Source organism: Molossus molossus, unplaced genomic scaffold (genome assembly GCF_014108415.1).
Source record: "Molossus molossus isolate mMolMol1 unplaced genomic scaffold, mMolMol1.p scaffold_m16_p_19, whole genome shotgun sequence".
Taxonomy (NCBI): Eukaryota; Metazoa; Chordata; class Mammalia; order Chiroptera; family Molossidae; genus Molossus; species Molossus molossus.
In genome coordinates, this window is record NW_023425354.1 from 10,710,008 (window position 1) to 10,734,858 (window position 24,851).

General features: G+C 40.1%; 1 protein-coding gene across 5 annotated transcripts in view; it reads right to left on the bottom strand.

Moving 5' to 3' along the window:
- CEP112 (centrosomal protein 112) overlaps nt 1-24,851 on the bottom strand; it is a 341,295-nt gene that overhangs the window by 172,694 nt on the left and 143,750 nt on the right. For all 5 annotated transcript variants that reach the window (XM_036269316.1, XM_036269315.1, XM_036269313.1 and 2 more), the window contains one exon: nt 17,854-18,036. In XM_036269316.1, the coding sequence (XP_036125209.1) occupies nt 17,854-18,036 (183 nt within the window). The remainder of the gene's footprint in view (nt 1-17,853; nt 18,037-24,851) is intronic.

Genomic DNA, 24,851 nt, shown 5'->3' on the forward strand with positions numbered 1-24,851 from the left:
TACTGAATACAAATCAGACAGCACAGCTTTAAGTCTGTGTTGCAGCTCTCATTTCCAATTCGAGAACTGTACGATAATCATAAGCTTCTGCTGGATGAAAGGAAATCAGCTCTCTGAATATTAGCTAATGCCACATTTGCAAGTCCTGAAGAGATCTGTGCTGTTAAAAAAAAATAGATCATTTCGCGTGAACCTATATATATGAATTGCTTTTTACTGCTCAACTGATAGAAGCAATGCCTGTGCTGGGATTAAACCCTTTTCATCATAAAACCTCATCTGGTTCGGAGTCCAAGTCCATCAAACCTTTTCCCTTTAAAGTCCCGCCTTTGATTCTACATCAATTTATTCAAACCGCAGCTGGGTGGCTGAAAACGAAAGGACAGCATCATTTAAACCAACCATGTTCCCAACTTGAAAGAAGGGCTATAATTAAAAAAATGGGCATAAAAGAATGGAAATGGGATAATATTTTTTAATGGTAGTTCAAAGGCCAACAGATGTCAAGCCTTTGAAGATGTCAGTACACTGAGCAAGAAGTTGCCATAAAAGAGCTCGCCCGAGAGGTGAAGCAGCTTTTTAATGGCTAAGAAAACCCTTGCAGACACATCCTTGTGTTTTTAATTTGTCAGAGTTTCTGCAGTATTTTCTGATTAATGACACATGATTATAACTGCATAGCAGACATATTTTTATACTTGGTTAAATGAATAGTTTATTCCACATTCTTTTAGAACTAGATAAACGCAGGGACACTTTCCTAGGAAGTCCAAAACTGTTCTGATTGCTTCACATATTTATGCTAATTTTGTGGGCCTGCCCAAATTCAGAGTTACTATATGTTGCCAGCTTTTGTCCTTTAATAGTCTGGTTGCTAGCAACACTGCAATTCACATGTAGTAGTTAGAATGTGATTCACTACAGTTTCATTCTTCTCATGTACATGCAACAATATGTGCCTGAATAATTAATCTGTGCACCAACTCATGTCAAACCAAATCAATGTATAAAAACACTCCTGAGCTCAATCGAAACCGCCATGGGCGGCCATGGGGTCAGAAGGGAAAGAGCTGCCGAGGGGACCGCAGCCACAACTGCAGTTCGGCATGAAAACCTCCTCAGAAAGAGCGTGATGTCATGTGGACGATGCGGGGGACACTCCGCCAGGGTCTGGGGGGAGGGACTCAGAGGATCCCCGAACGGTGTGCCCTTCTAAATAGTTCTGACGTGCCCATTTGATCTGTTCTGTGAAACTACCCTCACGATATTCGTGAATGTTAACCACGAGTCACTAGCGAGGAGCAGCAAGAAGAAAAAAGGGCTTTCCCACCGATGGGCATGCCTGTCGTTGCTATCATGACGAGGCGCAGGGGACAGAGAGGTCACTGGCTTTGAAGGTAGACAGCCTTGAATTCCAATCTTAGCTCTTTCATTTGAGAGCTGCACAGCTTGGGTCTGCTCCCCCCTGGAAAAACTGAGGTAATACCTACCTCTCTTCTCAGAACGCATAGGAAAAAGCGTCTAGCACATAACATTGTGCTCAGTTCCCTTTCTCAAAATAAATACACACACACAAAATAAAACTGGGTCATTTCTAGTTGAAAATGTTTATATTGCTATAGACAACCAAATCGCATTTTAAAGAAAACGACCATTCTTGTAAAAGTGGATGTTGAACTGTCCCGTTCCGAGTCCAGCAGCTCATAGCCAGCGCTCCCTCCTCGGGCTGTAACCCTACATGGCCGTCACTGGCCAAACCCTTAACCACACACCTGTTTGCTTCTGCAGCTAATGCTTAGTCCGGTCCGACAAGGACGCCGACGCCGGCAGCTCAGCAGACGGGGCACTAGGGCAGGGACGGAGCACGGAGGGTCACGTTCCCAGGCAGGACCAGGCAGCAGACCTGGGACGCAGGAGGAGCACCCAGCGCCCCACAGCCCAGAGACAGCAGATCTCAGGGGCGGGGGCCTACCCTCCAGAAGCTGAACCATCATCCTCTCACCTGTCCCCAGTTTTCTGTGAGGACAGGGGCACCTTGAGGCTTATTCTCCTAAGTCTTTGTGTCTAGGTGACTACAGTTTGGGCATTGCTAACTCTAGGCACAACTTCAAAGGTGAAGGTTGCCTGAAGCATTCCCTACCTCCCTCTCCGCACTTCCTAAATCTTTTTCTTGTCCCCTCCCCCACCTCCAGATGTCCAAGTCTTCCGACTACAGCTCCCCTCTGGCGCCCTGCCAGGAAGTTATCTTCCTGTAGGCTCCTCTTCCCCGGCATTGCACTCTGTCCATCCATCAAAACTCCCGTTTCTTCGGTGGAAGGGATTTCAGCTTGATGACAGCGATCTAATTAGAATCAATGTCACTGTCTGGTGGCTAGGATAGTTACTCTCCTTTCTACCTCAACATTGCTCACATCCTCCCTCCCGGGAAGACTTCCCCGGCTGCTTCGGGCCCACGCAGCCTTCTGACTGGGGGTGCAGGGCAGGTGACCAGATGACAGCAGTGATCACATTTGCGGTCTCTGTGTACTTGCTAACTGGCCTGGCAAGACTGTAAACTGTCCCAGGGGAGGGCTTTGTCCTGTGTTTTTATACCTCCTCTCAGCACAGTGGCTGCTACACGGAGGTCTATAATAGATGAAGAACGAACTAAGAGATAAATGAAAGAATCCTTGGAGATATAGTTCCATCTTAAAAGAAATCATTTGTTCTTTTTACCTACATCTTCATTCATTTAAATGTTAAAAGTGTTCATGAATTACCTATTCTAGAATTCATCTATTGTATATATTTTTGAATTTTTAAATTTAGGCATGAGTAGTTACCTAGTCAAGGCAAATGCATTAAATAAAGAAAAAGGCAGGTGAGAGAATGTTAGCCCAGAGAAAGTCTACTTAGGAGACATTTCGGGCAATGTAACTGACAGAACCCGGGGATGGCGGTAGACATTCCGGAGCGGGAGCTTTGTCTCGCCCAGTGACGTGGTCTGAGAATCTGGGCATCCGCGGGAGCTTCAGGGCAGCTGTGATCTCCTTATTTCCTGATGGCTGATGCTGGGCTAGACACATCCTCCCTCTGATCTCAGGCCCTCACGCTCTGGGCTCTTACAGAGGCCCAGGCAAGACCTGGTCCTGCTTGACTCCTTGGGTGAGCCTGACCATAGATCGCTGCTTCTGCAGGGGAGCTAGGAACCCTGTGTTGGCACCCTTGGCAAGGCTCTCGTGGAACTTGAACCCTCACTGCTCCCAGGACCAGCTGTGGGACTCAAGGTGCCAGGCTGGGCATGCAGCTGATCCTGCCTACATCACAAAGGAAGCCTGGCTTAGTGTTGCCTGCAAATTATGCCTGACTCTGCCACTAAGTGCCTAAGCTAGTTCATTCATCCAGGCCTCGTGCTTTCCATCTCTGAAATGGGCTCCCTGATCCCAACGTCCACATCCAGCTGTGGAATGTTCTCGGTGCAGTAGTCTGTGTCTGACGCACGGCCACAGTTCACATAGTAAAATAAATAAACTAACATTTATAGGGTTATTCTAATTGCCCTTTTCAATTTCTCACTACAGTGCAGGAGTTGGGTATTACTGCTGCCTTTCCCCTGGCTCCTGAAAACCACGTTCTCGGAGTTCCTTCCCTATCACTCCTGACCCACTTTCCTAGTCCTGTGGTCCAGCTCTGTGTCCTCCCCCTTCCCTCAGGCACTGAGTCTCGTCCATTCTCATTCTACTCCCCTCCTTTGGGATCTATTACCATTCATCCAGGTGGCTCTCAAACCTTTATTTCCAAAGGACAGCCCTCTTTTGAACTCCAGCTCTATATTTCCACTTGCCTAAGTGACATGGACACCGAAATGTCCTGTGGCACATCAAACAGGACTCGGGGTCTCCTCTCTCTCCCTCACTGTCACATCAACTGGCCTCACTGTCAGCGCCTTAGCTGCGCCTCTCGTCCTCTCGCTGGGGTGGCTCCTAACTAGTCACCCAGCCTGCAGCCTCACCGCCTTCCCATCCCGTATCCTCTGCTTACAATTCTCCAGCGACTTCTGACTGTTTGCAGTTATGACCTCTAAACGTTTTTATTAGACACTCGTATCATAAAAAATTGGGGCATGCAACCCAGTGTATAAGTCTGTGTATAAATTTGTAACACTATTATATTAATGCATTCTGTAACTATAAAATTTGCACAAAACAGGTATTTTTACACATAAATAGAAGTTCTGTGGATTTTTTCCTTCCTGTATCTTACTGGACCCTACCTGGGAGAACGCTGTTTCAAACGATCACCAGAAAGAGCAACGAGCATCGCAAGCAGGACACGGAGGTGGAGAAATGAAGAGGCAGGAACGGCAGGACAGAATGAACTCCACGTGGGAGGCCAGAGTGCAAGGGCACCCAGCCCAGACTTCGCAACATACAGTGTTCTCCAGGTACCGATCTGCTACTCCTTCTGTTTAGAATGCTTTTCCCATTCTAATCTGCATGACACATTTATACTCACTTTTAAAACTCAATGTTCCTTTAATGTAACCTTTTCTGATCACCCCCCCAGCCCCGTGTCCCCACACCACACGGCTGTCATATCTTCACTTGGACTCAAAGCACCTTTATCATATTACTGAACTTTGCTACACACACACACACACACACACACACACACACACACCTGTGACTCTGGAGCCGGTCCTACTAGAGGAAGCCATGGAACATAACTGTCCAGGTGCATGCTGGTATTTTTTACCAGTTCTCTATCTGGTGGGCAAGGCAGGAATGTAGGCGGAGTTTCCAGACAGTACAAAAGGGAGGGAAGGGTATTAACCTCCCTCCACCCCAAAGAACAGTGAAGAAAGCATCTTTAAAAGCCTGATTAAATCATCACACCATTCAGGTGGTATAATCGGTGAAAAGGTGCCTTCATGGGGACTTGAGGGCCAGGACAGCCTGTCCTTCTGACCAGGGGTGTCACTTTTTCCTCTTCTGCGCAGCCTTTGGTGTGTGGCACGATGCACCCTCTGTCTATGGTGAGGGAGGGCATCCCTCCTCCCACCTGTCGATAGGAATCACGTCGCCCTCCTTTGTGACAGCTGCACAGGCCTGTTCCCCCGCAGCCTAGAAGCTGGAGGGCAGGACTGATCCTTCTTCAATGTTCCAAGGTGTGGTGTGCTGTCTGGCACACAGGAGGAGGTCAACAGATGACACCAAACAAATGAATAGTACAGATGTGGAAAATGATGACCAGAGATATAATGTGGGTGGCTTAGGTTTCCAGAGCCAGGAAGTGGTGAAGACTGACCATGAGCCAGCATCTCTGTCTTCATATTGGGTAAGAAATTGGTAATTGCATCCAGGTCCATACTCTAATTACGACCTATATGCCAATGACGTCCAGATTCACATTTCTGGAATCTCGACCTCATAGCCTACTCCTTACCTGACACATCTCCATTGAGATGTTCAAGATGTAGCTCAAACTTAGCCTGGCAACAGTAGAACTCTTGCTGTTTCTTTTATTCCCTCCTAATCATCCTCATATTTACCACCACCACCTATCTAGCTGCTCACACCCAGACTCTAAAGAATTCCTCTGCCCTCACTCCCCACACGCAGCCCAGCAGCCAGTCCCACTGACTCGGATGCGCATGCCATCAGACACCCAGGGCAGCATGCGGCAGCCACAGGGGCTTTATTTCCCTCTGTTGGTTTTAGAGAGAGGGGGAGGGAGAGGGAGAGAGAAACATTGATGAGAGAGAACATCAATTGCCTCCCTCCTATATGCCCCCCACTGGGGATGGGGCCCACAACCTGGGCGTGTGCCCTGATCGGGAACTGAACTGGCGACCTCTTGGTGCCTGGGTCAATGCTCAACCACTGAGCCACACTGGCATTTTAAACACCTCAGTCAGATCATGTCACCTCACTGCTCAAAAGCCTCTTTCGATTGCACTGAAAATCAAATCCAAACTCCTCAGAGGTCCTCCCTGCCATACCCCCAGCACACAGGCCTCCTTTCTCATTCCTTGCACACCCCAACATCGCCCTCAGTCTGGCCGGCCTCCCATCCGTCACGCCCCAGCTCCCAGAGCTTCCTGGGAGAGGCCCTCTCAGAGGCCAGGCAGCACGGCCGCTCGGCCACTGCATCGCAGCTCTCCACGTGACCTCTCCACCGCCCCGTGGCTGCTGGGCCGCTCTCCTCCTCTCTCTTGCCATCCGTCTCCCACCAGTCCAAGTGCAAGTTCCTTCAGAGCAGAGCACTGATCTGTCTTGTTCGTTGCCTCCCCCACAGCAGGAACCCCCGTAGGGCCATAGAGGCCACACCTTACACAATTGGGGCCACAGAGGATGTGAAAAGCACCCCCTGAGGTGTGCACCCAGCCCCAGGGCCTGCCACCAAACAGCACTCAAAATGTCTTAACTGAAGAAATAAATCAAGTTGAATAAAGTCATGTCTTAGGAAATTTCATATACATAATTCTGCCTAAGCTTTACAGATTGAAAAACTTGCATGGAAGTAAACTTGATTTATATATTTTTTGAAGAGTCACAATTATACAAATTTTCAAGTCACAGTTACATTTTGTCATTATCAATTTGGAACACTGAGATTCAGAGAGAATCAAAATAGATAACAATAATTATGATTTTCAGTAGAAAAACATAAAATCCTTATTTCTGAACTGGATGAGTATTTTTTAGGAAACACCAACATTATGACACGAGACTGTGATGCTCACTGCATGTCACCAGGAATGGCTAGAGGCAGAAGGACAAGAGTGCACACCCCGTGCTCCCCAGAGCCTGAGCCAGCATCTCTGCACACGGGGTTGACTACAGTGAGCGGGAACACGCTGTACCTCCTGAACTCATTGCTTTCGACTGAGACAGCTTTGGCAGTTACTTTTGAGTAATTGAAGAACAAAAAGTTTTCAGCCTTCTCACTCCACTTCTCTTGTTGCACATGCCAACATCACTTTATCTGGAGCCATTAGAAAATTTGCCCAACAAGCGAGGATAACATTTACATTACAAAAAATGTTTTCAGGAAACATTTGGTGAACACATGCATTTTGTACATTAAATGACATCTTTACAAATAACAAAATAAATAAGGTTCCACTTGACCCTAGGGATCTGGGGTTTGTTTCATTAATAAATACTGACGTAAAGAGCAAACTTAAGATGAATGAATCATCAGTTTAATTTTAACCTTTTCAAAGACCTGCAAGTTTCAAGTATTTCTACTGGAAAATTCCTTTGTTTTGAGATGCTGAGCCTGGTCGGACTGTCGGTTCCACGTTCACTGAGAGCTCCTCTATACCACAGAGCGATAAGATCAGTGGGACACACAGGCGTGCGCGTGCATGTGTGCACACATGCACACACACATCAAGACTAATGTTGCACCCACTGTATGGGAGAACATCACTGCCAATGATGTATCAGATAAGGGGTTAATTTCCAATATATATAGAGTACTCATACAACTCAACAAAAGGAAGACAAAGAACCCAATTAAAAAATGGGCAGAGGAGCTGAACAGACACCTCTCCAAACAGGACATACAAATGGTCAAGAGACACAGGAAGACATGCTCAACATCACTAATCATCAGAGAGATGCAAATTAAAACAACAATGAGGTATCACCTCACACCTGTCAGAATGGCTGCCATCAACAAATCATCAAACAAGTGTTGGCGAGGGTGTGGAGAAAAGGGGACTCTAGTGCACTGCTGGTGGGAATGCAGACTGGTGCAGCTGCTATGGAAAACAATATGGTGTTACCTCAAAAAATTAAAAATTGAACTGCCATTTGACCCAGTGATCCCCCTTCTAGGAATATACCCTAAGAAGCCTGAAACACCAATCAGAAAGAATATATGCACCCCCATGTTTACAGCAGCACTATTTACAATAGCTAAGATCTGGAAACAGCCCAAGTGTACCTCAGTAAATGAATGGATAAAAAAGCAGTGATACATATACACAATGGTGTACTACGCAGCTGTAAGAAAGAAAGATCTCTTATCCTTTGAGACGACATGGAGGGACCTGGAAAGTATTATCCTAAGTGAAATAAGCCAAGCAGAAAAAGACAAATACCACATGATCTCACTTATATACGAAATATAATGAACATAACAGTCTGAGGAATACAGTAGACCCAGAAACATGGAAGTAGGGTACAGACTGACATCCCTCAGAACAGGGGTGGGGGGGTGGAAAGAGGTAAACCACAGAACTTATATGTATGTATGCATGACCAATGGACATGGACAACTTAGCCGGGGACGGGGCGGGGATGGGGTGGGGAGGGGGGTGCCAATGGGGCAAATAATAATAAAAAAAGACTAATGTTGCATTGCAAAGGCCCCGCTAACAAGGGAAGAGGCCCCAGATGCAGGCCACATACTTCAGCAAACTTCATTCTCCGAGAAATGAATTCACTAACTCACTTTCAATATAACTAGTAAGTTCCGGCCTTTGACTTCTTACCTAAACAAAACACATCAAAATGAACCAGAAAACGAACATATTTTCAAATCCTGCAAGTCTAACAATACATTGTTTCTTTCTGGTTTCTTGTGATGTCTCCCCAACTTCCCAGTACACAAACACCCAAAAGTACTCAAGAGGTCAGGTAACAATTTAAAATAATTGTTCAAACAAGTAAAGAAAAATAATTTTCACTGAATTTTAATATTTGCTTCAACTGAAAAATATTATCTCAAGTTTTACAGTAATCCACCATTTTCAATGATTTAGGTATCAATTAGGCCAATTTTTATTACTGAAATGTTTCCTCCCAACGACAATATTTTTCAAATGTTTTCTATATACAAATATTAAGTAGTTTGAAAATGGACTATTATTTTCATGTAATACAGACTATTATTTTCATGTAATGCCTTGCTCTCCTCCTCAAACAGGAGTTTAAGGTCTCCCTGACATCAATTTCTGTCATTTTTCTCATGAAAAATGCTCAGGTGTTAAATATCTTTCATATCATGCAACTAGGCATGATTCCAATTAGTCCTGAATGGAAGACAGAATGACAGTTTAATAAGCTTCAATTTGCCAGCCCTTTGAACATGAGATGATATCATCATTTTGCCAATCATTTCTTGCACTTTGGCTTCAACCTCTCTGTCATAAAAAATTACCTCGAATATACAAATAAAGACATCATGGATGTCCCTTGGAGAAGTGACTGAGTCAGAAATCCAAAAATGGCTTTTCGAAGACATCAAGAAGAAGAGTTATTCGCCCAGTACTTCCTCAAAGATCACTTCTGCCAACGTTCTTAGTAATTACACGAGGCCAGGGTGAAGAGGAGAAGCAAGAGCAATGGGCTAAAAATACCAGAATATTCTTCCTCATGTCGATGGGACTGACAGTCAGCATGTAGAGTGATGATTTATCTCTGGGGGATTTTATATAAAAAAATGAGTTCACCTGAAAACTTTTCATTTTGACTAAAAACACTAGAAGCCAAAATTACATCAACATAAATTGTTTTTGAGGATTCTGAAAGAAACACATTTTCTAATTATTTCTTGTATTTCTATTGAGCAAGTCTACATGTCTGAACTTACCTGACCTCACATGGACTACCTGTTGTCATGCAGTGGAACAAAATACATGGGTTTCTTCAGGGGGAAAGTACTAACATTGAGGTCTTTGAGATTTAAAGATTCACTCCATAAAATGAATGGATCACATCTAATATTCCAAATTGATATGAGACTATAGCAGATAATCACCTATAATACACCATTTTTCAACAAAGCCTATTCACCAGTACGAAATGACAATTCCTGTGTAGTTTTTACAGAGATTGGTAGGCCCACTGACTGAAAGCTTCCTAGATTCTTACTCTGGTCATATCTTCTTATTTCAGTAACAATGTGAAAACCTAACGTGAACCCATTTCAAAAGTATATTCATTTTTCATTCTACAAATTCTGAAATTTGTGGGAATAAATTCTATTCCAAATAAAATATTAAGAAATACGTCTCTCTTCAGAGTCCAATCTGTCTCAGGACAGAGAGACAGCCTGGCTTGCAGCTGTGGAGAAAGAGTCAAACTACTGGCAAAACTGGATTTGGATTTACATGGTCTGAGTTATGAGCATCAATATTATAAATCTAGCCATGTATTAATAACCCCAAATTGAAAACATAATGGAATTTAAGCAGAATAAATGGAATTCAGAGACAACGAGCTCATACATAAGCAGGTGTCTGGGGCATGGGCCTCTGCCCCGGGTCTCAGCTACATTAACTACTAGTTATGAAACCCTAGGCAACTTTCTTATGCTTTCTGAATCTTTTTTCATCAATAAATTGGAAATACATATGGTCGTCTTCTGACCCATGTAAGAAGGTCAAAACAGAGTTTCCAAATGGGAAATACAATCCCTATAAAGTCCTGGAAGGACTGAATGGGAAAATGCAATGAACAGACCTAGCAGAGAGCATGGCACATGGGAAGCATAATAAGTATTTGCTGCTGCTGTTAAACACACAGAGTAACATCTCGGTGTGGTTCTAGGAGGCGCTGCTTACTGAAACTGGAACTCAAGCAGCACAATTCAATTATGACTTTGCAGCAACATCAAGAATGGCGATTCCCTGAAAGACATGCGAATCCAACGAGGATCTTGACGTGGGGAACAAAGAGTACCAGTGTCTGGCTCCCAGGCAAGGGAGAGATTCACATATAACCTGTTCCTTTTGGCCATGTCTGAGTCTCTCAAAAGTCTAAAATCTTCCTTGAGAGAGGCTAAGAGATAAAGAGCACTGAATTAAGATTAAGAAAGCCCTGGATTGCTAGTTCTGTGACCTTGAGCAAGATATTGTCCTTTATCTATTAATTGAAAATAACTGGATGTGCTCATCTCTTCGGATGACGTAGTCTGGCCATACTAGTGCTGGATGCTTGGACCCCTGATATGACCAAAGCTCCTTGTCTGGTGGAATACCCTGTACATACAGATTGGTGTTCTCCTGCAATCTCCCCAGTTTTCACCACTGCAGAGTTGCCACATTAGATCTTCTATTTTCAATATCTCCAGCATTGAATTATTACTTCTTCAATAACAACATTAATATTTCTAAAAAACCTATTAAGTATAATGAGAACAAAGGACAGATTTTTAAAGCAATCATTATTAATTGACATGAGATTGCTAATTCAAAGGGAATACTTAATATGTTATTTGGAAGGTTTGTCTTTAAAAAGAATATTCTTTATCTGAAAGTGGACCACATGCCATAGAATGTGGTTTCCATGGTAACTGCCACATTAAAAAAATATGCACAGGACTAAAGATACACTGTGTAACACTTCTACAAATGGATCATTCTTAGAGAAATCAATTTCTTGGGCTCACTCAGCTTGTTTTTTGTTTTTAAACTTAATAAAATTTTCTCCACAATGAGGACCAAGTTGAATTATTTATAATAGTTTAATTATAGGTCTATATGCTAATCTTGTGCTTATAAGATGAAAATAATTACAGAATTCAGAATTATAATGGAAAAAGAAAACTGGTGACCTACAAAAATGTAAACTTTACCTGAAAGGGCATTTTCCTATATTTTCTCCTAATTATGTACCTAAGAAATAGTATTCTTATACATAGTAATACATACAGTAACGTGTAAATACAATCTGTAATATTTTATTCATATGTAAGAATATTAGACACACCACCTCTGGACACTAATAAAATGAAGTCTTCCCATCAATGCATCTATGTCAAAATGGGAGGACTTTGGCTCCCTTTGGAAAATTCTGTATCACCTGTGCTTTTGATGTCAGAAAAACAATATTGCCGCCACAGGCTTTTAAAAGTGGCTTAGTTAGGAAAACCTCTATTTATATTTTAAATGTACACAGAAAGTTCTTGGGCTATCTTAATACTGTGCACTCAGATAATGCTGTGAAACTTCATATAAAGAAAATACATTAAAATTTGTAATGTGTGGTTTTACCGCAAGTCCATTATCTGTGAAATAATAAAGTGAATTGCTCAAAACATTTTCCCACCAGATCTTCGCATGTCTGACATTAAACATGTGAAAAAGGTGAAGGGATTAAGCAAAAACAAACAACCCTCCTGGGCACAGAAGACAGGACGGTGATCCCCACGGGGAAGGGGAGTGGCAGGAGGCAGAAGAGGTCAAGGGGGATAAATGGTGACGGGAGAGGTCTGACTCGGGGAGGTGGGTCCATGACGCAGTATGCAGATGATGTGTTCCGGAGTTGTACACTTGAAACCTGTATGATTTCATTAACCAGTGTCACCCCAATAAATTCCATAAAAATTAAAATAAAATAAAAACATTATGTACATTGCAGCAAAACCACTTAATACTTAAAATCCACTTAATCCCACTTCTCTTCCCTCTAAACAAATAACGCAGGGTATCTAGGGATGAGCATCAAAGTGCAGTGTGCACACAGCTGGAAGGCCAGGCAACCACTCTGATGTGACTGCGTGTGTCACCAGGGAGCGGAAGGGAACACAGAGCAGGGTGACTTTAATAGCAACAGCCTCACTGAGTTGGGGGAAAATACAGTTTATATAGTTTGCTTTATTCAAGCAATCAGTCTGGTTTGACCCAAAGAAGCAAAAGTATTTTCTACCTCAAAACCAAGCAAATGATATCAGTGAATAAATATTGATCATGAAATACTATTTTGGTTATGTAGGTAGGATGTGAACCATTTTAGTACAGGTACAAATACCCTACACTCCTAGACCAAATTACCACTTGATTGTACTATTTCCTATAGTTTTCCATAGTATTAATTCAAAGAACAAGAGTGTCAGATATGAAAGAGGCAGAGTACTAACACACTTGGAAATTAACACCAGGGCATTGACTTTAAAACTACTTCCAATCTCAGCCATGTTCCTAACCTCGACTTCCTCAAACATTTCGTAAGGGTTTCTGCAACAGTCATAGAGTGACAGTTCTAGAATTTTCTGGGCTTGTGACTTAAACTATGCCTTCTTTTGACTTAAGTATCTACAAAATTGAATCTCTCAAAGCAACTGTGGTTTTTTGTGTTGCAAATAATTGTATATTTCGTGAAAGCAATTAAAGAACTTAAGGTTTTCCCACCAGATTTTATTTCCAAATGTTTTAACATATAGAGAACATAATCAGTTATATTGGTTAATGTCCTTTATATTAAGTCCCACATCAAAAATTCCTCTCAAAATTGAGAGCTAGAAAACAACAGCCATGAACTGGTATGCTTTTTTTCACTAATTACAATCACACAGCCCCTTGTGTTTCCCTTTTTGCTAGGGCTTGTGGGAAAGCTCAGAGCTAAAGCTTGTAGTGACTGAAGCATGTTTTAAAGTATGGATTTTCTGATGTGGTTGATGTCATTTATTGTTTAATTATTATATTCAGTTATATTCTACCTGTTAAGCACGTATGTATTATAAAATGCTGCCTCTCAAATCATTTTTGAAAGTACTTGGCATATAAATAAATTAAAATCAAGTGTTTTCTTTCTTTCTTTTTTTTTTTTTATCCTCACTCAAGGACATTTTTCCATTTTTTGTTCAGATAGAATGGGAAGGAGAGAGAGAAAGAGAAACATCGACGTGAAAGGTACACATTGAGTGGCTGCCACCCGCACGACCAACCAGGGCCGGGGACAAACTGCAACCGAGGTACATGCCCTTAGCAGGAACCAAACCCAGGTTTCTCTGGACCACAGGCAGACGCTCTAACCGCTGAGCAAAACCAGCCAGAACTAAAATCAAGTGTTTTCAATAGAAACATGCTTCCCCCCTAAAAAGCCCAAAGACCATGTATAGGTTTAACAACCATGTTCAAAATCACCTCTTAACTTCGTCCTTAGGCAATCTTTGAGGAATGACAGCTAGTGCTTAATCCACTGCACACACCCACACTCAATTTATTGATGGAGATTTTAATCTTGTGCCCAGATTTCCAAATGCATGGAAAATAAAGTAATGTTACTGAGATATAATTTTAAAAATTAAAATGTTTCAACACATACATCTTTTTTGGAAAACCTTTTGGTAACTAGAAGAGAGGAAGAAGAGGGTTTCTGAAAACCCCATATTTTGGAATCAGTGATAGGTGTAGCCTTTTACTGCAAATTGATATGGCAAAATCAAGATAATCTGTCCACTTATTATTCAAAAATTGTTCATATTAGAATCACAGTTCTCAGTTTACGGAATCAACGAAGGCATCGAGATGCCAATGTTAGGCAAGACCCCTTTTCCTTGATACAAATTCCAAGTTTAATATATTTTCAGATATCACTCAAAACCGTGGTTCACAGTGGCTGCTGTGGTCACCCTGATGCCTCCATTTGACTGGACCTCGATAGGTCACACAAACGGCTGTCCTAGAATGGTGGCACCTCCTCTGGGGCAGATCACGAAGGTTCTCTGTAACAGTCTCAGACACACCACTCACTTTTTTCAGCAGACACAACAGATCAGGCGATCTCTACTGGCTCAGTGTCCTAAAGGAACAACTAAGGGATGTTCTGTTTGTCTTTGAATTCAAAAGGGTAAAGTGTAGAAATTATTTTACTACACTGCAGTTCAATAGCAAAACAGGAATTACAATTAGAATGATCATGTTATAGGAAGCTTTCCTAGAATAATCATAGTGAAAATGTAAATTCTCTTTGTATTAAAATACATGATTGGAATAATCAAATATTTCTTCAAAATAATTGTAATAAGAAGGATCTGGCAAATAAGAAATATCTGACAATGAGGTTGTGAATTTCTATGTCTCGATATCTACTGATCTAGATGCTTTTTCTTAAACAATGACCTTAAGAAGATACCAGACTAAACATCTTGTATGAGGGTGGTTAATTTAATGTGCATTTCAGCAAATCACAGCATAAAATATCTTATCATTGAAAATCAAGGTATATGACAGAAATATAAGCATGGACTAATTAGCTAAGTGCACCAAATGAAGTGAGAGGAATGGTTAACTGCCCTTAGTTGTGTTATTATATCTTATCACTTCTTTATAAAACAGAAAGTACTTGAGTAACAACTAACCTATAATAATTATATAGCATACTCACCAAAAAGAACTTCCTAGTTGATATATGATTCATCTTTTGGTAGGTAACTATACTTTATAATAATGATTTTATTATCAATATGCAATATATTACACATTTAGAAAGGCCAAAAGTATATTGCATATAGAGTACAGTTTTTAGTATACCATAAACTGGTAGCTGTTGGAATCAGTCAAGAATCTGATGGAAGAAAAGCAGCAAACAAAGCCTTAGTGTCCAAGACAGCTATTGCACTGGTCCTCTCCGGTTAAGTATTTCAACTAGTCCTTTCTACAAAATGGCCTCCACTGTTAACAGAAGCAGCCAAACATACTGAAAATCAAATCTCTCTGGAACCAAAATAAAAATGATACAATCCAATATATAAGACACTTGTGTTTGTTCACAAAAAAGTGATTTGAAAAGAGATTCATTTTAAAAAGCATATACCCACTTTGTGTTTTTGTTGACATCTGGGAATGAAATTCGGGACTTAAACGGTAGTATACATCAGATTATTTAGAGCACAATCACAAAGAGATGTATTTGGGAAATTTAGGACTCACCTGAAGGAAACTTTGCAACAATATCCTCAATGAAAAACCAAAAATAAATACAAAATATTACCATTTTGATATACATAAGATTTAAAAAATATGTTATTGATAAAGTTTTTAAAAAAAGATACTCTCTAACATTAACGAAGTATATAGCTAATACAGCAATCCTTTTCATTTTAATCAAGAAAGCATTCAGCCCATTTCCACTGCTGGTTAGCATTCCCAAGACAATGTCAATTGTTTCAAGAAAGACTCAAAATATGAGAAATATAATCCTATGCTAGAGCATTTGAAAAAATCATACAGTCCTCATACTTAATAATTCAATTAGAGAAAATCTAATTAATAACTTTATTATACTGTCCCTGTGGCTCAATTATACATAACAATTCTAAAATTTCCCTTTTGTTATCACTGGATGAACCGCACCCTTTTTATGGCAGATACGACAAATGCCAAAATCACAAAGATTTCCTCTAAACTTGGCCGCCACTTGTGTGGGCTTTCCACAACAGCACGAACATAGTAGAACGTCACATAGATTAATGGGTTTATTGTATCAGTTATTCAGTCCTACTAGGCAAACAGACACCACACTGACTCACCACTCAAACATCATATCCCAGAAGACAATGGTAGACTTAGCATCACTTTGAAGGAGAAATTAATTTTGAAAATAGTCTTAATAAATTATATGGTTAACAACCAAAAAATCAGCATAAAAGCTCTAATGAGGCTGGTGGCAAACACATAATGCATGTTGATTTCCTAGGAGCCACCTGACTATTCTGGTACTCGGGCTACTATAATGACTACATTCTTAGTCAGCAAACCCCATAAAACAGATTAAAAATAGTTTTCCTGTAAATGCATATTATTAACAAAAAAAGCCTGGGCTGAGTATATCTGTGTTTCCCAGTCATTATCCAAAAGTAAAAGACTCAAGGTCAAATGAAAAATAACCAATAACTCCCATTGTTTGCTTTACCGCCTCTCATCTTCCACTCAAGAAATTACCATCTATTTAATCGATAGTATTTTCACGTTTAGATAATTAAAAAATTGTTTAAACACATGTTAAAACAAATAGAGGATTTATTTCATTGTTTAAAAATTATATTATTTGGGGAGGGAAAATAACTAGGAAGAAGCTTATGTGTGGTATGGATAATATGGTTAGATTTCAATGGGAAAAGAGCTATTTAAACCTAGTATGTTATATAGTTTTCTTAAAAAATCAAATGATATTTTCATTGTTAACAATTGCTCTTCAGTTTTTCTTTAATAAAATTTCACAGCAATCTCCACAAGAAGATACACTAAAGGCACCAAAGGCCTTTGATTCTCTACAGGGTGGAGCAAAAGTAGGTTTACAGTTGTGGGTACGGGAAACACAGTTTATTCTTGTATTATTTACTAATTACTGTATTATTTTTCATACAAACTGTAAACCTACTTTTGCCCCACCCTGTGTACCCTAAAGAATGTGTTGTACTACAAAGATACATGCTCCATAAGATTTTTTTTCATCTGAAATTTATAAAGATAATTTTCCATGCTGACAGTGCACATTTCATCCATAAGTTTGAAGAGCCAAACGCTACCACAGCTGGGGGCGACTCTGTCGAATGGCTTCCAACAGGGACCACAGAGATGGAGGCATGTGTGGTGCACGACGGAGAAAGCAACAGACCTGATGGGAAAGAGCCCTTCGCTGGAGTCATTTTCATCTATTACCATCTGAGTGATCTAATCAAATATAGAGTCTAATGAAAAAAAGCAACACTGGGAAGCAAAAGCAAATATTAAAACAGCTGCTTGATTACCTACAGAGATTAAAACAAAAAGCAAGGAGTGAGGCTGATATATTTCATAGGGATTTGCTAAGGCTGAGGGGAGGGGTAAGGGGCAGATACCTTTAAAAAATCCATCATGAAAGGAACTGAGACAAGATGATAAAAAAGGGGCCAAGTTATAGCGCACCATGGGATTTTTAATCTGGCTACCTGTGGTTTCTGTAGTTAAAGCCTTATTCATCCCTAAAACGGGGGGGCAGGGGGGAGTGGAGGGAAGAAAACAAAAAAATCACACTTATATGTCAGTTTTGCAAATGATCAAACAGCGTGCATCAACAAGAATAATAAGAAAACATTAAACGCTGATGACTTTTTAAAAAGATACCCGTTTTATCAAATATTATTGATAATTACCTGTGAATCTCGTTTCTGGAACTCTTGGATTTGATTTTCGTGCTCCATATTGGCAGCGCGAAGCTGTTTTTCCAGGTTTTCAATTTCCCGTTCATGGTCTCGGACTAGGCTATCCTTCTCTGCGTTATGCTGCTGTAATAGGTGCGTCTTCTCCTGTTCATGCTCCAGCTTCAGCTCTACTATCTGATTGGACAATGAGGAGGACAGTTCATCAACAGAACATCCTTGTCGTCATGACAACTCATGGACAGCTTAATTTTTCTCTAATTTGTCCAAGTTGAAAATTTTATTTTTGCGTCATTATTACCTCACCCTTGAATACTCTCATTTGGGGGGGGGGGGGTAATCCAAATTTCCTAATATTCAAGACAGTTGGGCATATTCAGTAAATCCTTCTGCAATCTGTTGACACAAATGCCTGAGCATTGAAAAAACATTACGTTGAATGCTAGATATTTCCTCCCCACAAATTTGGGTATTACTGATCGGCAATGGTTATAAATGGTTAATAGTACGCTCTGCTTTTTGCTTAAATATATACACGTACAAGCAGTAATTAAACCGGTCAGTTTTCTTTATGATTTTCAAATAAAAGAATAGAGCTAAATATGCATCTGGATTATTGTATATACAGTTGTCTTTTTAAAAATAAAATGATAAATTTCAAAGCTCTATTATCTCGTTGTCAGCTACGGTATACCAACATAAACAGATGTCATGTGTTCCAGAAGGACACCTGCTGTGCTGCAAGCTTGCGCCATGATTTCATAAAAAGCATTCTATTCTCAGGATCCTTTCCCAGTCCACTCCACACTGGAGACTGTGACCTTGGCCAGTCTTAGCCTCTCCCTGCAAGACTGAATGGCAGCCGGAGACCAAGGGCCTGGTTGCCGCAGCTTTGATACTAATCCTCCCAGACTGTGCACAATGGCACCCTACCTGGCCTGCAAACTATAGCCAGCCAGGCTGCCTTTGAAGCAGGTGATGAATAGGGGACTGCAGGAAGCCAGCTTCCCCAGTGAACTCCAGGCCACACAGCTGCTAAGAACAGTCACTTGGATTTTTCTTCAGTTTTGGTGGATTTCAGTGGAAAAAACTGCCGTTATCTAGAATATGTTGTGTTATTTTCAGCGTGAGAATCCATGTTCAAAAAAGCTAACAGTAGGAGCCTGCTCCACATCGATCTTGTTTCGTGCAATGAATCACCAGACTACCTTATCTTAAAGCTATAGCATTCATTTCTCCAGGCATGCATACTGAACTCAACTGCAGAAGTTATTTTGTTTTGAGATTTAAAATTCTCATCCTCTACTTGAAAATTGAGAATCAAAACACAAATTAAATTTGCTTTTAATTTAAACAAAGGTTTCCAATTTTTTCCTGATTGTGATTTGTGACATTTCTTAAGAGAACTGAGAAATCAACCATACATTTCTGACCACTCATAAATTTATTCTACTATTTAGAAGAAAAGTATACTAACTCTTGAATATATATGCTTATCAGAACAAAATAATGTATAAAATAATATGAAAATTTTATTTTGCATCTGAGAATAAAGATGCATTCTAGTGAATTTATGTTTATTTAAAATATAGAAATCCTTCTTCCATATTATTCTATTATTGGCAATACATACAAAAATATAACAAAAATTTTTCTCCTTCAATACTGTATCAAGTAGTAAAGAAACTTTTCTTTGATTATTTAAAACAGATGTACATGTTTTATTCAGTGGTTCATACAACTACAATGTTAATCCCAACAAAAGAGAATTTAAAAATTTATTGATATTACTACATTTTTTTCAGGCAGCCAAGCATATGCATTATTGAGTTAGAATATTTTTACTTCTTGAAATATTATTTTTATTCAGCATTATACCATCAAGCGTCATTATAACAAAATTATGAATTTTACTGAAAATAACGTAAGTATGTTAACACACTGAAAGGAAATAACAGGTGGAAAGTTCCACTGAAATTGCAAAACGCCTCAGAAAAACTGAGAGAATGGGTGTGATTTAAAATGGATAGAAAGCAAAATATTTTACTTTACTCTAAGGAAAAGTAACCAACTGATTTATAATTAAGGCAGAATTACAGATTTTCTCCCCCAAGAAAAGACTCATGACCAGAAAGCACTGTTTAGTCGTTAGTCATGTGCCACCTCGCTCTAGGCTCCGGGAATGATACACTTTCAGAATAACTTTCTCTGAGTCATTTAAAGGGTTCTTTCTGATAGACTGATCAATGACTTTGCCCATATTCAAATCTGAGTTTATTCATTCTAAAAAATCAGGAGCAAGTGAAATAGATAATGGAATTTCAAGCCTAAACATAAATGTTATTATTTGTTTGTTATTTTGTCAGAGCCTGTTGCTCAGTGATGCTAATTAATGAAGGAATCTCAAAGTTGCTTGAGCCTTTTAAAGTGAAACAGCTCAGGCTTGTCCACTTGACCCAATACTGCTTAGCCAACTTCTAGATGTCTGAGCCCTTTCTGGTCTTTCCCTAGGTGTCTTCACTGTCAGTATCTTCTGGCAGGTGTGTCTCCTCCTGATAAATGGTAGAGTCCACGAGAAAAACCCAAATGTTCTGGAAACATCTTAATGATGGATCCATAACCACAAAGGCCATCATGAAGGTGGATCTATGTTTAAATTCAAGGTTTTACTTGTTCCTAGCCCCTTTTATATAAATAAATGTTAAACAAATTCTTAGATTTTCCAGTTTGGTCCTTTACTTATGAGTACATCTCAAAGGTAAACAGGAAGTAGCATATCCTTCTAACCTTGGACTACTAGACACTTTTGGTTGACCTGCAATCATTTATAATGGAGTTAGTGATGACCAGGAGGTGGTAAATCATGGAAAACATAGAGGAAGTAAAAGTAGACAGCATCTGCAAGGATAAACATTGAGTGGTCAATGTGGTCTCTAAGTCAAGGTGGTCCAGAACTTATCATATATGCTACAGGGGGAAAAGGATGCCCGACCACCACGGAAGCTGCTAAATTAAGGCTGGCTAAAGATATCTCTGTAATGTAGGAGGAAACCCTTCAAGTTCTCTAATTCAAAAGCTTTGTGCTCTTGGGCCAGGTAACTATACTTGTAGTGCCCACTCTGCAGGTACTAAAGCAGATTGGCACGTCTTCCAGGGAGAAGGAACGTGATTATCCCTCACTCGCAAGCATCTGGTAGCATCTGGAAGTCCCTTTAGATACTGAGTTTGATGGCTTGGTGGTTGGAGTTTGGGTAAGAAAATGGCTTTATTGTCTAGAAACTACTAGGTTGACTCATATGCAACCCCCATTTTTATAGGTTAAAATAGAAGGTGGCCAGGGGTGTTGCTCCATCTGTTACTATGCTTCCCATCACGCCCTCTGAAGATGCAGTCCAGGAGGAGTTCTGGAAGCCCTGCAAACACAGCCCTCTCCCACACTGCACAGCCCGACGACGCTGCGGTTCTCACTCCAACAGGGGCTTCACGCAGTGCCGAGGGTGGGAGCACATTCCAGGCCCTGAGAAAGACAAGGAGGAACTGCAAGATATCCAAGTCTCTTGGGGGCTTGGAAAATATAATTTTAAGTCCTGGTAACTGTTTTACAGCAAAATTAGTGCTAGCAAATATGGCCTGAACACCTTTTAATACTCACATAAAGAAAAAGACAAAGGGGATGGAGTAAGTCATTACTGCTCAGAACACAACACACAGACCAACACATTCCAGTAATTTCCCTCAATGTCAGAAATTCTAAAACCAGGAACAAATTACAGAAGTGCCAGAATGCACCTAACACATTAAAAAGCAGAAATTATAGTGTTAAATAACCTCAAATGTAGCCAAATGATGAAATCTATATTCTATAAGCCTTAGTAAAATGGGTTGAAGCCCTAGCAAATGTAAATATGAAAGCTGAAGAGTTTGGAGTGATTTAGAGGCTACTTAATATAGCATTAATCTTAGTTAGGAATCTTCCCTACACCACTCTGATGGCCTGGCACTCAACTACTGCTGGACTGGTTTTAGCGCTCAGGGAATAACCACAGTCCAAGGCAACCTCTGGCTCACACTGAACACACCTGGCACTGGAACTCCTGGGTAAAGACATCAGGGGAAGCTGAAAATTGTAAAAAGGAAAAAAATGTTAAAAACAAAATATGAGAACACTCACTGGTAGCAACCAAATAAGGAAAGCGAAATACAATATTGTCTTGGCCATACATTTCAGAAGGTGGTAGTCAAGGAAAGAAAGAGAAGGTTCTGACATCATTTGGTGAGACCTCCCATTCTGTCTCCATCCCTCAGAGAGAGAACTGCTAAGCTGAAATAATGTTGGGGAATATTCTCTAATACCCGTTTTAGAGAGAACCAGACTGAAGAATAATCATTCCCTTTTCCCTGTTGTGCTGGTTGGGGAATGAGGGTAACTGCATGGGGTATAGATGGCTGTAGAAAAGAGATGAATTAAACCAGGGAAGTGAAAAACTGGAGCTTATTCTTCCTGATAGAATCGTGGACTTCAAAGCTCCCATTAAAAACAAAACAAAAACAAACAGACAAAAATACCCTCCAATAGGCAAACCCTGGAGTAGGACATTAATAAAATGTTAAAAGAACAGATATCATGTTCTCTAACAAAAGTTGCTCAGAGCTCCAACTAAGTTATCCTCTTCCATCCTAATCATAATCTGAAGCTATGAATAAGTAAATGCAACAAAATACCCATGTTCTCAAACTGAGACTCAAAGGGAAACAGGCTGAAAATGAAGAAAGAAAAGGAATCAGAGGGAATTCCTGAATATTATACCAGAAAAAGCAGTAGATCTGGACAGAGCTGCCCATCACTGTAAGCCCCCGTAAGATGAAGGAAAAAAGTGTCTGGACAACTGTAAATGTATTTTTCGGGGAAAAAAAAAAACATGATCTGAGCCAAAAAGAGGGAGGGAAGAAGGAAGGCTGGCCTATCATTCTGGAGCGGAGGAAACATACCTCTAAAATCAGAAACACTTAGAGTGACAGGATAACTTACTAAGAATACGAGTGCAATAAAAGAGAACTCCAAGACTAAAAGAGAAAACAAACCAGGAATTAAAATAACTCCATCACAAAATCGATTCTAAATAGAAATAATGGTAAGCTGAATAAACATGACTTAAAATCTAATCGCTGACATGAACAAAAGGCTTGAGATAATCATAGTAAAGGCCCATGATGGAGACAAAGTGAAGATAATGTAGAGAGAAAATCCATGTACACATAAATATCAGAAAATTTCTCTGAAATGAATAAAGAGATGAATGTGTATATCAAAATGTACACTGTATACAGAGGAAAATGGATTCAGACTGCGGAAAAGAATGGCTGAAGAATACTATAATTAATTCAAACATGCAAAAACTCAAAGACTATAGAACCCAGACCACACAAAAAAACAAAAACAAAACACAACACTTGAGGAGGAAATTCAGGTAACCAAGAGATAAAGAATCTGTATTAAGAACAACAATTAGTTGCCACAAAATGGTGGAACATGTACAAAGCTCTAGGGAAAGAAAGATGACCAGAGAATTTTATTCCCAGCCAAGCTTTCCTTCAAAAACACAATGATTCTCAAGCATGCAAAAACGCAGTGAATACAATTATGTGCCCTTCTTGAAAAAACAAAACAAAACACTATATAATAATGATATCTCACTAGTTAACAGATGAATCAAAATAAAGGACTCAGCTATGCAGAAGCTGTGATGAAAGTCCTGGAGGTGGAAATATACTTGATTTAAATTAAATTAAAAAAAACTACCTCTATATAACTGTGAGAATTATGGTTATAGAACAAAATATAAATGCTACAAACTTCCACAATGTATAAATAATACTATAACTGACCAAATAGAGTGGTAGAAGTAGGTAGAAGGAAGTATAAGCATAATAATTTTATTTTTATAGTACAGAGTGAATTAATGCTCTCAAAATTGAACCATAAAATCTGAAAATGACTCTAACCTCAATGTATTTTTAATCTTTATTTCTCACTGTTCTAAGAAATCATCTCTCATATGGTAAAGAAACATTTTCTAAATTTCAGAAATTCCTTAAATTCCCCTTGTTTTTATACTTAAACTGATTTCACATAAAATTAAATATATTAACAAGTGGCAAATACAGCATGACACTGTTTCTAAAATATACTGTTTCTAAAAAACTATCCTTTTATCTACTTATCTATCTCCCATAGAAATTTCTAAACTGATGCTCCATAAGATAATAACAGTCCTTTCTAAAAGTTAAGATGTTGGTAGAACTTTTGCTTTCTTCATTGTGTGGTTACCACGTCACATGGCAATAGCTCCCTGCAGGGGAATATCTTTGTCAAGGGACATGGTCTCCCTTCAAACACATGGGTTCCGGGTCTGTGAACTGTGAACTCAGATCTGGAAACTTGAAAGTCCATGATTTTCCAATGAAGTGGAGAACTGTTGAAAGTTCACTTGCCAGCTCTTGACTTTGTTCTTGATGTTACAAGTAGTACTCTTCATTGGTCTCCGTCTACCTAACCCATCAGAGCACCGTGCTGTATTCATTATCACTATGGATCCCCGAAGAGCAAGACACCGTCCAGCCTTGCTGCTCGTTGCAGGAATCACTTCCACCTGGCACTTTAGTGCCCCACCTAGTGTCTGCCCTTTTGGAGCCCGATCACCCTACCGAAAGGAGGCAGCCCAGCCTCACAGCAGCAGCTCCTACTGTTCGGCCCTGGCATACAGAGGAAGTCACCACACAGCTATTCAATGATGTCCCCACCATGAGTGAACTCTTCAGCACCTTAGTGAAGGCAGTATCATTGAGGCCCTCCTGGTCTAAAGTAACAAAATCATTCTAATATTCTCATTTTCCTGAGAATTTTGACCTCTTCCCCAATACTATGCCTAGGCAGTTCTGACATCTCCAATTTGAATCATTATGAGTGGACCAGCAGAGATCACTACCTAGTA